We start from the raw sequence: 16,063 nt of genomic DNA, 5'->3' as shown, positions 1-16,063 counted from the left end.
GCCATGGACACTAGGAGACAAATGAGCACATTCAAGGAAAGTAAATTGTAGGTTAGTAGGCCGTTGTTTCTTCATTACCACTATCTGCTGTCTTAAAATTTGGCAATACTTTTAACAGGTAAAATCTCTTGCTGACTCAATTGACGATGCCCTGACCTGCAGACCCTCACGTTCAGACTCACGAGAAGGAGGCAGTGGCGGTGAAGGCGGAGTGGAGGACTTTGGGGAGGATGGGAGTATCTGGAGCAGTAGCAATCCACGCAGTAGCCGCAGAGGGGGAGGTGTTCAGCACCATGAGGACAGCACTGCCACATCTTATAGCGATGTCACACTGTACATGGAGGACGGAATACCATCATCTCCTTTGTCTCTGGACCGGGCACCAAGCAGCACTGACACAGAATACTGGGGGATTGGTGGAGGAGCAGGGAGGGAAGATAGCAGGGACACAGAAGGGGGTGGTAGTAACAGTAGGCGCAGTACTCCATGCATGGAATGCCGGGACTACCGCTTGAGAGGAGCACATTTACCCCTGCTGACAATAGAGCCACCCAGTGACAGTTCCGTGGATATGAGCGATCGATCAGATCGGGGGTCACTAAGTCGACAGCTTATGTATGAGCAAGAGTCAAGCTGCACAGGAATAGGGTCCCCTCAGGGCACCCTGAAACACAGTCCAGCTAGCCGTTCTGCCCCTCAAGGGCAAACCAGGACACAAGGACGTTCACATCATCACCATCATCAGCACCAGTACCCAGATCCTCCATCTAGCTCTATAGATACGGGTGTTTCCTCTTCAGGGCCTGGCAATAACAGCAGCAGCACCCTAAGCAATGTCAACAATATGAACAGCAGTGAACCCTGCTGCTCTGATGGGGACAACGACTCTCTTAACAGCACCACCAACTCCAACGAGACCATCAACTGCAGCTCAGGGTCCTCTTCCCGGGACAGCCTACGGGAGCCTCTCCCGCCACTAGGCAAGCAGACATACCAGAGAGAGAGCCGGCACAGCTGGGATTCCCCTGCTTTTAACAATGATGTGGTGCAGAGAAGACAATATCGCATTGGGCTCAACCTTTTCAACAAGTGAGTGCAAGGCTATCTTCTGTCCCTATGCCCATTTATGTCTTCATTTTCATCTTTGTCCCTTCCTCTATCCATACTGATAGTTCTCTGTGTTATGGTTAACAAATGCATAAAACATTTACTACTTAGTTTGTAAACTGTCAAACTATCTCATAAAAAATGTATTAGTGTGAAGGAAAGTGCAGGCTGAACATTTACAGCAATTAGGACATTTAAACGGGAATAGAAATATGAACATGCACTTCAAAGTGCAGTATGCCTCCTTGCTGCATTGCAAAAGAACTCTGACCGAAACCTATTTTTTAGATTTTACTGAATTAAACTAGTACAGTCACATTTCTGTTCAGACAGCATGTAGGTGAAATTAGTTTTATCTGATCAAATTTACTAAAGATAAAAAGCAAACCTGTTTAGAGCACACACAATAAACTATCTTCTCACTGCTCTGCAATAAAGGTTTAAAGTCTCTTTGAACAAGATTCTACTAGCTCTGGATGCTGTTTGGACACTTTTTCCCATTTTCCACATGGTAGATTTGCTCCGTTTTTTTTTCTAGTTTTTGTGGATCACTTATTGACTAAGATATTAACTATGTGCCACCAATTCTTGACAGGTTTAGTGTTAGAATTTTGACCAAGCACCTCAGGTTTATTCTTACCATATTTCAGCTACACATTCATTTCACATTAGTCTTTGATCTTTTAATTTACAGTACCATCTGTTTCTGTTTACCATGGTGATTTCAGATGCTACTACTTCAAGGCATATGACCAGTGGCAACTAAGTAAGGAGGGCTAAACCCGATACTAAGAGTTCCGTTGTTAGACTTAGGGTACTGTCACATTTTATTATCCTGTATAGCTTTGTCCTTGTGGTGGGATTACTATACAACTGAAAGGGCAGTTTTCACTACTGCCTCCATTTTTCCCTGCTGAATTAGGTTTTTGTGATGTATCAGAATGTTCTTTGCTGTGTCTGTCTTAATTTGCTTCTGACACACAGCCCAATATTGCCACCTCTCATCTTCACTGTAGGCATGATGTTACATGAGCTGTATTAATTTTACAGCTGCAGTGACTGATCCTGAAATCACTGGAGGCAGTGGCAGAAAAGATGGTGATGGCAAAATTAGAGGCCATTGTGACTAATGCTGCCTATCCTGACGGCACTGCTTTGTTCTGCAGCAGCTCTAGTCACAGCCTGGAGAATAAGAGGTACAACTGGGGCAGTTATTTTGCTTGCAGACATCTGACTGTGCAATCCCTCCTCCCTTTGCCCTAACATATTGGCACAAGGACAATATTTCTATCTGTCTCTCTTTATGAGTTTTCATTTTGACCAAAAACTTGTTTTGAAAATATGAGCCTAGAAAACATTTTTCTTTCAGCCTTTATTGCTGATCAAGTTATTTTTTTAATTAATGGTTTCCTGTATTTCATCTTGTAATATGTGTCATCCAAAACAACTTAAATGCAATGAATCGTGGTGGTGGTAGCATCGTTATACAGTGACACTTCTCTTCAGTAGATAATGGAAAAGATCCTAATTGAAAGAAAACTGTCCATGCAAATTGTACACAGATACTTTGAGGAAATCTAGATGGACATTTACAAAAAAAAAAAGTAAGCTGATGCTGAAATTCATACTTCCCCAAAGTACAGGGCCAACTTTATAATGGCATCGTTCAAGTAGAAAAGACAGATATACTAGACTGGCCAGTTAACATCTTAACTTTACTCTGATTAAGAATCTGTGACAGAATGTGAAACTTGCAAAATCATTTCAAAAACCTGGAGCAGACCTGCCACAAAGAAACAAATTAAATATCTCCAGACAGCATATAATAAATAAAACGTGAAAGACCTATTGTAGTAAAACCTCCACTAAAAATTAATATGAGACATCCGTATATATGTATCTAAACAGCAGATTTTTATTTTTTTTTAATGTACTTGCAGATGGGTGAGATGTTTGGTGAATTGGCTAGCATACATGCCTTACACCTCTAGAGTTTTTGGATGAGTGCCCAGCCTAAATTCTGTCTGTATGAAGTTTGCATGCTAACTTTGTGTCCGTGTGTTTTTTCTCTGGGACTCCACTTTCCTCTCAAAAATGTGTGTGTTCTCCTAAGTTGACCCAAAATGTATCCATGTAACTGTTTTGAAAACTGATATCTGCTCACATACATAGATCATTCTAAAAATTCATTTTACAATTCAATAAATATATGTATTGGATTTTGCTACATGTCAGATCAAATTTATATACTTGCTACTTTATGAAAACTCCATTACTCACAAAATGTAATCACAAATTGTATTTTTTGCTATCATTATAGAGGTACAGTATACTTGTGTCAGAGCACCATTCCAGCCACGCAGGAAAGTCAGTATGTGACAATTTCTCTGTTTGTGAAATGGGTTCTCTGTGATAATCTCTTTTTTTTATTGTTGTGGTTTTAAGTAAAGGAAGGAATTCACTACAGGGATAATGGGCCATGTCTGTGCTTCCATCTTTAAAATACTTTACCTTTTGTTTAATGCTGATAATGCCTAAGCATGTGTCTCCAGACTTGCACTGAATTTTTGTGTGAATTTCTTCATAGTTAATTTTGTTATAGCATACTATGTAAACATATATGTGTCATCCATTTTCTCATAATGAACTGTGAAGAGTTAATGTTACTATATTGTTTACGTGTATATATAGATCTACAGCACACTTCAATATAATCAGCCATTTCTTGGTAATTGAATATGAAACATTTTCGTTTGAGCATGTGAATTTCTGCTCAGTCATATCTAGTCAGAAATTTGAAGGTAAAACTTTTAAGGGGGAAAGATTTTGTAACTCTGGAATACTTCTGAATGGCATTGTCTCAGGTACAAAAACATGTCGGAGTGCAATTATTGGACATCCAGGGGATGTAGAAAAACAGAAAACAAAAGGGCCTGATATCTTGTGGAGTGCCTGGAAAGTGCAGATAACCTGTGGTGTGAGTGATCCATCCATTTTCAAACCTGCTTAATCCAATTCAGGGTCACAGTTGACTTTACACTAGCCTAGCAGCAATGGACACAAGCCAACAATCTAAAACTAAAACCAGAATCACGCACAGAAAGGTTGATGTTGTCATTTATATTAATATTCCATCCAGCCGGCCTTCTCCTTATATCCAGCATTGCTGGTAGCTATAATAAACCTCAATGGCAAAAGACACAGGGTAGAACTTCACTTTGCAGCCTATTGCAGGCCACACAGGATTGTGTACAATATGTTGTGGGACTGTGAACGAAGTCAGATTCATTTTAGGGTGGTTCTAACATAGACAATAGAATAACACTGACTTTCAAATAAATATTGCTGAGGGCCTTCCTAAACCCCAAAAGAAAAGAGATCATAGTGTATTTAAAAGAGATTACAGTAGGAAAACAAACCTCCTCATTGGAAACTACCTGTGGTGTAGACAGATAGGAGATTATCACTATAAGTAATTTATGCTGAAACCCTATGCCTCTGTACTACAGTTGTCTATGCAGGCACTTTTTGCTGCTGAAGACGCACATTCTGCCAGCACACCTTTTCTCCATTGTTGTCTCCTCACAAGTTCACACTCTGTCAGTTTATACTTAATGCTAACTGAGATAGAAGCTTTCTTAGTTTTATTGTTCTTTGCAGAGTCAAAGTAACTAATGGTCTGTCTCTTGTAGCTCTTGTGACCACTTTAATACACATTCCACTTTGAATGTCTTTTTATTGGCACAATACATTTTTTTTTTTTTTTTTTTTTATTACTATTTAATTTAATATTGTTTCTTTGTATCAGTGTACTGCTGCTGGATTATGTGAATTTCCCCTTGGGATTAATAAAGTATCTATCTATCTATCTATCTATCTATCTATCTATCTATCTATCTATCTATCAATAATTTTTGGAGATCTAAAATTGTTCATAAAACATTTCTTAGTGTGTGACTTTACCTTTTTTTATTTCTGTTGAACTCATCTTTTCCAGAATTTGACTGAATCTGTGTATTTTTCTGTAGTATCCACCCTAGTTAAGATCCCTATCTTCGTAATAATTATTTAATAGTTTCTTTCCATCTGATTTTTTTCTCTTTGTTCAACAGAAAGCCAGAAAAGGGAATCCAGTATCTAATAGAACGTGGCTTTGTTTCGGACACTCCTGTGGGCATTGCACGCTTCATTTTGGAACGGAAGGGACTTAGCCGGCAAATGATTGGGGAGTTCCTTGGCAGCCGACAGCAGTTTAATAAGGATGTCCTAGAGTGAGTACCAAACATACTACTGTTAATATGAAAAAAGTACTGATTATAGTGTCAGAGGGATTGGTTTCACCCCACTTCTTAAACCTAATTTAGACACAGAGGTAAAGGAGCTTTGTCTTGTTAAAGATATTCAGTTATATACAGTATGGTACTTAAACTAAACAGCAAGAGTCAAGTAGGAAAGTAAGCAAACCTTTAATAAGCAAAACTACAACAAACAATGTCACAGTGAAACTAAATAATTGTCGACTACACTTTCTATTTCAGGTGACATCTATCCTCCTTCTTCCCACCTTCCAATTAATCCTCTCTTCCCTCCAGTACCTAGCCACCTCTCCTCCTTGTCAGATGGATGTCATCATTTTACTCCCTTCTCTACGTAGTTCTAGATTAGTTCCTAAGTTGGGAAAAAATATTAAAATCTCAGTTGCACAATCTACACTGATATCTAGTTCACCCTGTTAGCACTGCACTTCCAAGATTTAATATCCTCCTTAAGACCCCTCATCTTTAAGCAGCTTATCTGCAGTAACTTCCCACTTTCCATCTAACAGTTAGGAGACATGGCTTACAACTAAGAGCATTACTACTTGGGTTATGGCCACAGCCTCTACATTGATAAGCAGTCAGTGACCAGAGCACATCAGGAAAATTATTCAGACTTGTTATCATAGCAAAGTCAAAACTTGTATATTGAAGAAAATGTTTTTCTTCATTCCGCTGACAGAATGTTTGAGAAATGCTATATAAATATGATTACAAAGCACAAACACCACCATTGGCCTGTTTTTAATATGCTACAGTTTTTTGACAGTTTTGTTCAAATTTGTAAATTAGGGAAGTTCATACATGTAGGATGTGATCTGAGCAATATGTCTGTTATAACATTACCTCTGATGATACTCTGAACTGCTGTTCACAATGTTGTGTTTGAAAGTAACTTTGGGTGGTATATGATAGACGATTTAGTAAGAAATGTTAAATGCTTCTTTCAATGTTAGCATTGGTCTTCATCTTACAATTGCCTTGTTAGAAACTATACAACTCTACCTTTTTGCTGCACTGAGAAAGTTTTCATCCTCTTACTTTAGGCCCTATACTATTTTTTGTTGGGCCAGCCCTCCTACATATTGTTTGGCCTTGCATTTAATGTTGCAAGTAATTTCCCCTTTCTAAATGAACATTATATACATGTGCGTAGACTGTAGCTGGCCTCAGACACAAATTATACCCAAGGAAAAATAGTATCAAAAGAGAGGTTTATTATCAAAAAGTTAATACAAGTGATGGTAAAAAAAGACCACATATGGGTAAAAATAATAAACTTCTAAACTACAAACAGTATAAGTCATGTGATGATTGGTCAGCTTACCCACAGTATTTAACAAGCACTTCCCTCAATACCTTTTCAAACAGTACTCTACATCTACTATTCTGGACTCGCTACGTTCCACAGAAAGAGCTTCTCAGTGCCTTGTTCTGGTTGGATGGTGCTTTTACGCCACTGTTCTCCACCATTTTAACATATTTACTTTAGAGACTACTCAATAGACCATATTGCTGTCCAGTAGGCCCCCATTACTAGCATACGGTGGTGCTAGCTAGATAGCATTCAAATTCATCAAGTCTACTTACTTTTCCAGCACTATGACCACATCTGATTTTATGTGATCACCAACCTGTGCATGAGATGAAGGAGGTCTTGGGGTTTCCTTGTGTTCAGTTCCAAGTAACATTTTTCATCCTACTACCAATTTACATACGAAACTTTTGAAAGCCATTTTTCCTTAGACTTCATATTACTGTATCAGAAATTTCTCATTGTTTGTGATTGGGAGATAAAATTTTGTTATTATATTTGCTGGGTTCTTATTTTTTTTTATTATTTTGCATGTTTTGATTCCCATTTGAACTCATTACCTTCTTGTCATCAAGTCCAAACATCTAGAATGTCAAAGTTCAATCTACAACCTGATGGTAGTTGTGCACTGTACTAATAGCACTAATAGTGCATCTACTACTAGTCAAACGTAGACCATACCTTGAAACCTCTAAATTCTTACCTTGTCAAAAGTGAATTGTCTAACTATAAGCTACAAATGTCAGATGAGGAGAAAACTGATTATTGATCCATCACTATTGAGTAAAATATAACCAAAGAATATTTGGAAATGTAGATAAAACAGTGTAAATGCATTTATACATATACCCATCTTTGACCGTCTGAAGGAAAAAGGTAAATCTAACAGAGAGTGTTCCCACAAAAGAGCCTACCTTCTTAAAATGTGTTTTTATCCCCAGCTGTGTTGTTGATGAGATGGATTTTTCTGGCATGGATCTGGACGATGCACTTCGAAAGTTCCAGGCTCAAATTCGGGTCCAGGGTGAAGCTCAGAAAGTGGAAAGGCTTATCGAAGCCTTTAGGTCAGTCATTGTTTTTTTGTATCTTGCAGTCTGTTTTGAATGTGTGAATTTAGAAGTACAATGCTGAAAGGAAAGCTTACATTGTCTGTACTTACACGTGCTTTAATAACCCATTTATTCACAGAAACTTGTTTTCTAAAATGCCTTGGAAAACCCTGTTCCTGTTAGAGAAACTGGCTTATTGGTCTCATTGCTAATTTTAACAATACATTTTGATTTAGTTTTAGTCTCAGTCTTCTGACTAAATTGCATTTTACTCTTAGTCAAATTTTAGTCATTTAATTATTTTTGTTTTAGTCTAGTTTTAGTTTGCAAAAAAATAAATAAATTTTAGTCGAGAAAAAGTAAATCAGTTTTAGTTGACTAAATGTAAAAGTAAATTAGTTAGTCAAAATCAGATGGATATTTTGTTTAACATATGATTATGTACAGAATATACTATACTTCTAAACTGTTATACTAACATGTACAATAATGAGCCAAACCACATGTAGTGTTTGTTAAATATAAAATGAAGAGTAGGTATAGAAAGGATTTACTCCAAAAGATCTTGTTAGCTAAAAGCAGCTCTGGTCTGTCATCACAGTTTTCTGGCCTTCAACATGCATATATATATATATATATATACCTGTATATATAGTAAGAAAGTATTGATTCCCTTATGGACGTTGATAATTTATCCAGTCCTGAAGAACTGGTCTCACACTATAACACTTGACTTAATGGTATTCTTAATTGTGTCACTCCATTAAAAACTAAATCTGTTTCTTTCTCCTTTTCTGCTCCCTGGTTCACACCTGAACTTCGGCTTTTGAAAGCCAAAGGCCAGCAACTTGAACGGTTATATAAAAAAACTGGATTCTTTGTTCACAAAGAAATGTACAAAAACTATATACTTTATTACAAGGACTGTATTGCACAAACTAAATCTAACTATTATACTTTCATTATTTCTTCCAATGAAGGAAACACTAAGTCATTGTTTTCACTACTTAACAATATCGCACAACCCCCGGATTTCTTACCTTCTCACCTTTACTCAACTGAATTTTGTAATTCCCTTATGTCCTTTTTTAATGAAAAAATACAGAAGATTCATCTCTCAGTATGGATTCCTCCAGTACTTTATTTGAATTTCACCCACCAACTTACTCATTCTCCTCTTTTCATCTTCCTACTTTCTCAGAAATCTCAGATTTTGTCTGTAAGTCTAAGCCATCCACCTGTCTACTGGACCCCCTCCCTACAGTTCTAGTCAAAGCCTGCCTCCCCTCTCTGGTCGCCCTTATCTCTGCTATAATCCACTCTTCCCTCACTACTGGTACTGTTCCTTCATCTTTTAAATCTGCTGCAATAACCCCAATACTGAAAAAACCTGGTGCCGATCTGACCAATTTCAGTAATTTTCGTCCTATTTATAATCTACCCTTCATTTCCAAAATTCTTGAAAAAATAGTGTCTATTCAATTTCATTCTCATTCATCTCAAAATAATCTGTATGAACAGTTCCAATCTGGTTTTCATCCCCTCCACAGTACAGAAACGGCACTTATAAAAATTACTAATGACCTCCTTATGGCAACTGATTCAGGTTTAATTACAATTCTCATCCTCCTTGATCTGAGTGCAGACTTTGACACTATTTGTCACACTACTCTTCTCAATAGATTATCTTCGATTTGGCATTACCCACACTCCACTAGATTGGTTCAGATTGTACCTCTCAGGCCGCACTCAGTTTGTTCAGCTTAAAACTTTCACATCCCAACCCACCACTGTTACTTCAGGTGTGCCCCTGGGCTCTGTCCTGGGACGCCTCCTTTTCATTATTTACCTCCTTACCCTTGGCAAATATCTTTCGTAAATATAATATTAGCTTTCACTGTTATGCTGATGACACCCATCTCTGTCTCACTAGCAAACCTACTGCTTCCTTTCCACCCTCCTCACTTACTGATTGAATAGCAGAAATCAAATCCTGGTTTTCTTCAAATTTTCTTAAATGAAATAGTGACAAAACTGAGGTTCTCCTCATTTGTACAAAATCAACATTATCCAAAACTGATCATTTTTTATTTATTATTGATAATTCCTCTGTCTCCCCTTCCCCACAGGTTAAGAGACTGGGTGTCATCCTTGAGAGTACTTTATCCTTTCAGTCCCACATCAATAGCATCTCCCAGTCTGCATATTTCCACTTGCGTAACATTAATCGTATTCGCCCCTAACTCACTCCCCACACCACTGCTATCCTTCTTCATAGCTTTGTCAGTTCTCGTCTGGATTATTGCAATCCCCTTTTCTTTGGTCTTTCTCGCAAATCTCTTTATAAGCTTCAACTGGTCCAGAATTCAGCTGCCCACATCATTACTAGAACTGCCTCTATTCACCATATCACTCCCGTTTTGCAGCTTCATTGGTTTCCAGTTCAGTTCCGAATTCAATTCAAAATTCTCCTACTAACCTTTAAGGATATCCACAACCTTGCCCCTCCATATCTGTCTGACCTCCTCCATGTTGCCATTTCCTCCTGTACCCTTAGATCCTCTTCCTCAATCCACTTGACTGACCCCTTCGTCCATCTTACCACTATAGCAACTGAATGCTCTGCTCCCCAGCTTTGGAGCTCACTACCACCTGAGCTTAGAAATATTGAACATTTTCACTTTTCAAATCTAAACTTAAAACTCATTTGTTTAACACTGCTTTTTCTCTTTGATTACAATTGCTCTGTTTGATTTTACTTTTGCTTTATAATCTGTGTTTTGTTTATTGTTTGGTGTCCCTGAGTGTTTACAGGGTGGTCCAGATCTAATTATGCAGATCCAGATCCTCTGGATGACTTTGATTTATGCAGGCATGATTCCAGTTCGTGCAAAGACGATTTTTCATGTCGTCAGTTCGCACACTTCTCGATGGTCCGAGATTTTTCGGATGATTTTCTATGTAATAAACTTAATAAGTTATAGTGTAATGGAAATTGCATAATTAGATCTGGACCACCCTATAGAAAGCTCCTACAAATAAATAAAATGTGTTATTATTATTATTATTATTATATAGCACCCGACTCGACACAAATTCACACGGGAGGCACAGGTAAAATAATACAAGAATTTATTTTTCTTCAGCTGGAGGGCACGTCTTCCCCGTAATCCCTCCAGCCACAACACAGTCCACAAGTGAACCAAGCACTAAGCACTTTCTCTTTCCCCACCACTCCTCCACAGCAAGCTTTGTCCTCCACCTCCCGACTCGGGCCGCTAAGTGGTGGTCGTTGGCTCCTTTTTATTGGGTACCTGGAAGTGCTCCAGGTGGTTGATTGCCGACATCCAGCTGCACTTCTGGGTAAGGCGAAACCAGTGCCCAAAAGGGGCCAGCCGCTCCTGTTGCAGCACCCCCTGGCGGCGCCTGTGGAACCCCACAGAGCAGCACAGAACTCCAACTTTCATGAAACACTGGGGGAGTCCGAGGCACCATTGCAACCCAGGGAGGCTGCCATCTAGCGTCCAGGGGGAGATACTGGGCTTCCCACCCTTGTCCCCTGGTGAAGAGGCGTTGGTGAAGAGGTGTCCTGGCCAGGCATGGGCCCCTGCCATCCATCACAATATATATACTGTTGAAAAAAATTAAAGTAACTTTTTAATCAGAGTATAGCATCAATTCAATGAAACTTCTGTGCTGTTGATCTGGTCAGTTAAGTAGCAGACGGGGTTGTTAATCAGTTTCACCTGCTTTGGTGTTAATGAAATTAACATCAGGTGCACTAGAGGGGCAACAATGAGACGACCCCTAAAAAAGGAATAAATGGTTTAACATTTGGCCACTGACATTTTTACCCTCCTCATCTTTTCTGACTGTTTTTTTTTCACTAGTTTTGCATTTGGCTACGGTCAGTGTCACTACTGGTAGCATGAGGCGATACCTGGACCCTAAAGAGGTTGCACAGGTAGTCCAACTTCTCCAGGATGGCAGACACATCAATACATGCCATTGCTAGAAGGTTTGCTGTGTCTCCCAGCACAGTCTCAAGTGCATGGAGGAGATTCCAGGAGACAGGCAGTTACTCTAGGAGAGCTGGACAGGGCCAAAGAAGGACCTTAACCCATCAGCAGGACCGGTAACTGCTCCTTTGGGCAAGGAGGAACAGGATGAGCACTGCCAGAGCCCTACAAACTGACCTCCAGCAGGCCACTGGTGTGAATGTCTCTGACCAAACAATCAGAAACAGACTTCATGAGGATGGCCTGAAGGCCTGACGTCCTCTAGTGGGCCCTGTGCTCACTGCCCAGTACTGTGGAGCTCGATTGGCATTTGCCATAGAGTACTAGAATTGGCAGGTCCACCACTGGCACCCTGTGCTTTTCACAGATGAGAGCAGGTTCACCCTGAGCACATGTGACAGACGTGAAAGGGTTTGGAGAAGCCGTGATGAACGTTATGCTGCCTATAACATCATTCAACATGACAGGTTTGGTGGTGGGTCAGTTATGGTCTGGGGAGGCGTATCAATGGAGGCACGAATAGACCTCTACAAGCTAGACAACAGCACTTTGACTGTCATTAGGTATCGGGATGAAATCCTTGGGCCCATTGTCAGATCCTGTGCTGGTGCAGTGGATCCTAGGTTCCTCCTGGTGCACGGCAATGCCTGGCCTCATGTGGTGAGAGTATGCAGGCAGTTCCTGGAGGGTGAAGGAATTGATACCTTTGACTGGCCCCCACGCTCGCCTGACCTAAATCCAATAGAACACCTCTGGGACATTATGTTTTGGTCCATCCAATGCCACCAGGTTGCACCTCAGACTGTCCAGGAGCTCAGTGATGCCCTGGTCCAGATCTGGGAGGAGATTCCACAGGACACCATCCATCATCTCATTAGGAGCATGCCTATAACACCCCCCAACGTTGTCAGGCATGCATACAAGCACATGGGGCCATACAAACTACTAGGTACGATTTTGAGTTGCTGCAGTGAACTTTCGGCAGAATGGAGTAGCATGCCGCATCATTTCTTCACTTTGATTTTCAGGGTGTCGTTGAATTCAGCCCTCTGTAGGTTGATAATTTTCATTTTCATCAAACAATGTGGCATCCTTTCATTCCCAACACATTACCCACTCCATATCAGTATAGATATCCAGCAGGATTTTTTCCCATTGAGATCTGTTGTATTTTCAAAGTATTCCTTTAATTTTCACACACAAAGAGTCCCGGGTTCAAATAAAGGAGTTCTTATTCATTACACTTCCCCAAATTAACAAAAAGCACACAAGCACAGGTTCTCACTCTCTTCACAATAATTTTCTTCTTCTCACCATACTTGCCTTCTTTCAGTCGAGTGTTGATCTGTGTTCTTCCAGCTCCAACTTGCCTGAATAAGGGAATGCAGTCCCTTTTATTGAGGACCCAGGGGCACTTCTGGTGCCAGGGCCACTGCCCGAAGTACTTCTGGGCCATATGGAAGTCCCGTATTTTGGGGAACAAGAGGTAATGGTATAGGCAAGTCGTCACCTAGATAACGTTACATACCTTGGCATGAATCTCAGGATTGCGTGACTCGAGGTACTTCTTCTGGTTTGTGGTGTTCTTTCCTATGAGCTTCATTCCACATTGCTTACGCTGGGTTTTATATTCAACAGTGTTGTAATTAAAGTTGGATCATGTTGGATGATATACCAGAGTGGAGTGGAGCAGGATTCTGGCTAATGTGATGATTTCCAGATAGCGCCCTAAAGTAGTGTTATCCTGTTACATGCGTGCATATAAGTTTTTAAAATTGCACCACTGCATTCAAGCTTGTTATTTGCTGGTGGGCCGTGTCATGTGTATTAGAGATGTGCAAAGAGCTTCACATCACTCATTGTCCAGTTGTCTGTAACATCTTCTTTTTGTTTATTTTTTATTAATGATTTTAAAAGCATTCATACTAGTTTTCTTCATTAAAGGCACATGTTTATTTAGGTTTGGTTCCATTTTCATCCCAGAAAATTTTAGTTGACGAGTATTTTTCATCTTACTTTTTATCAACAAAATTAACCCTGATTGGTCTTTGAGAAACCCGGTTAACAGAGTAAATTTCTCCAGTACTAACCTGGGTATCTGGCAAGGTAAACCCTTAACCGAGTTAAAGATTTTGTAGTCTGTGCATGATCATTGCACTCTGTTTGCCCATGCATGCTTTCAGCAACCATAGGTAAAAGCATCAACAACATACAGTAGAGATTGCATTATTTTTTGTCCTTTTTCAAATAATCTGAATATTATTCAGACAGGTCACTAAATTTATGTTAATGAGCTGAATGTACAGTGCACAATCTTGGGAGTAGTGTCATGACGTAACACGTTAAAGGTAATGTGTGCTACGTAGTCTGATTAGTTTTTAAAGTAACAAGTAACCTAATACTTTTTTAGGTAACCAATAATTATTTTATTGGAGGAAAAGTACTAGTGCTTTTGTTATTCCAGATGCACTGGGGGTAAGATAAAAAGCTAATGTACCAGCATGTCGCTACTTTGCATGGCTCAGTCACACAACCAAAGTGTGCAGCATGTAATTCAGTAACTGAAACATATTAATAAAGTGTCAGTTTAATTTTAATCCAGCTATTTTCTTTAAATATGTTGAAACAGTTTGATTGGGTGACACAGTATTTGTTCAGTGTTCCTACCACGAATCATGAGTGGTTCATATTGAGGATGTAAAAAGGGGATGAATGTTATTTACTTCACTGCATATGAACTCTAAATGTATTTGTAAAACACAAGAAAATTATTACAGGCTTCATGTTTGTTATCAAATTCACAGTGGCCAATGATGTTGTTTAACTCTTTTTTTTTTGTACATTTTAATGATGTTGGAGGATTTTTCAAAGAAAGCCCCCTGAAGTATACTTGCCCATATAAACATGGTCTTTTAAGAAACCAGGTTTCTTCCTGAACTGAGTTAATCACCTTCTCTGGGTTTTGTGTGTGTAAATGTACTTGTTGATTTTAGTGTCTGTTACATTTAAATTGTATAGCATGGGAAGGACTTCACTTTAAATTTGTTTTAATTGTGTCTAACAATGGCATTGTGTCTAACAAATTGATCTCTGGGATGGCAGGATAACGCCTTGGATTTCAAACTGTATTCAAATTGTATTTGAAATGTTGTAAGTCATTTTGGATAAAGGCATCAGCCAAATAAATGCTGTAAATGTAACATCTAGTTAGATTAAGCTGCTTTAAGACAGTGTACACAAAGTGTGAACACTAGAGGGCATGCTTCACAAGCTATATGTAGTACCAGAGTGTTATACTGTGTTAGCTGTTATGGATGTAGTGAGAAGTCAAGCAAAATGACACCTTTTATTGGCTAACTAAAAAGATTATAATATGCAAACTTTCGAGGCAACTCAGGCCCCCTCTTCAGGCAAGATGTAATTACAAGCCATATGTATAAAAGAAAATTTGAAAGTGGTATAATAAATGTTTTAAACTGGCCATTTGGAAAGTGTTGTGTGAAAATATTGTTAAAGTCACTATTCCCAATTAAAAATAAAATGTCCTCCAAATTAGAATAGCACCTGTGTTAAATTAAAATTTCATATGTTCTTTGCTGAATGTACAGTAATATAATTCTAAAACCCATGTACTTGAGCAGTTCTTTTTGAGGTCTGTGAAAAATAATTAAATAAGGCCAATTCATATTCTGTCTTTCTCTTTGCCAAGCTAATTTATTTCTATATAATCTGTTATATGGTGATGGATATACAGTAGTTTTCATCTCCACTCATCTGTCTCCTGGGGTAACCCTAGAATTAACCTTTCGTGTATTGTGCTAATCACTTTAGTTGTGAATATTAAACTGAAAGAGTCGAGTTTTGCAGTTATGCTGAAGTTTGCATTCTGTTATAAATATGTTCATAATATTTTTGTGTCTTATTCTTTACAGCCAAAGGTATTGTGTGTGCAACCAAGCACTGGTTCGGCAGTTTCAAAATCCAGATACCATCTTTATTTTGGCATTTGCCATAATTCTGCTCAACACGGATATGTATAGTCCCAGCGTGAAGCCAGAAAGAAAAATGAAGCTAGATGACTTTATCAAGAACTTGCGAGGTAAGAAAGCCTCACAAACAATCTCGGAATCTGCCATATCTGCCACACTGGGCTGTTTATTATTTTATTCATTAAACTGGACATTTTGGAAAAAACTTTAAAGATGATTTATTTTCTCTGGGCTTTAATGTTGGCTGCTTTTTTTTTGCAATTAAAAA

The 16,063-nt window shown here is 38.9% G+C and overlaps 1 protein-coding gene across 8 annotated transcripts in view; it reads left to right on the top strand.

Annotated features, from left to right (window-relative positions):
- Positions 1–16,063, top strand: part of iqsec2b (IQ motif and Sec7 domain ArfGEF 2b) — a 335,147-nt gene that overhangs the window by 300,772 nt on the left and 18,312 nt on the right. For all 8 annotated transcript variants that reach the window (XM_039774838.1, XM_039774837.1, XM_039774840.1 and 5 more), the window contains 4 exons: positions 119–1,089; positions 5,220–5,378; positions 7,680–7,802; positions 15,739–15,905. In XM_039774838.1, the coding sequence (XP_039630772.1) occupies positions 119–1,089; positions 5,220–5,378; positions 7,680–7,802; positions 15,739–15,905 (1,420 nt within the window). The remainder of the gene's footprint in view (positions 1–118; positions 1,090–5,219; positions 5,379–7,679; positions 7,803–15,738; positions 15,906–16,063) is intronic.

This window comes from Polypterus senegalus, chromosome 13 (genome assembly GCF_016835505.1).
Source record: "Polypterus senegalus isolate Bchr_013 chromosome 13, ASM1683550v1, whole genome shotgun sequence".
NCBI classification, from domain to species: domain Eukaryota; kingdom Metazoa; phylum Chordata; class Cladistia; order Polypteriformes; family Polypteridae; genus Polypterus; species Polypterus senegalus.
Note: the sequence above shows the minus strand (reverse complement) of the source record. Positions and strands in the feature narration are given on the sequence as shown.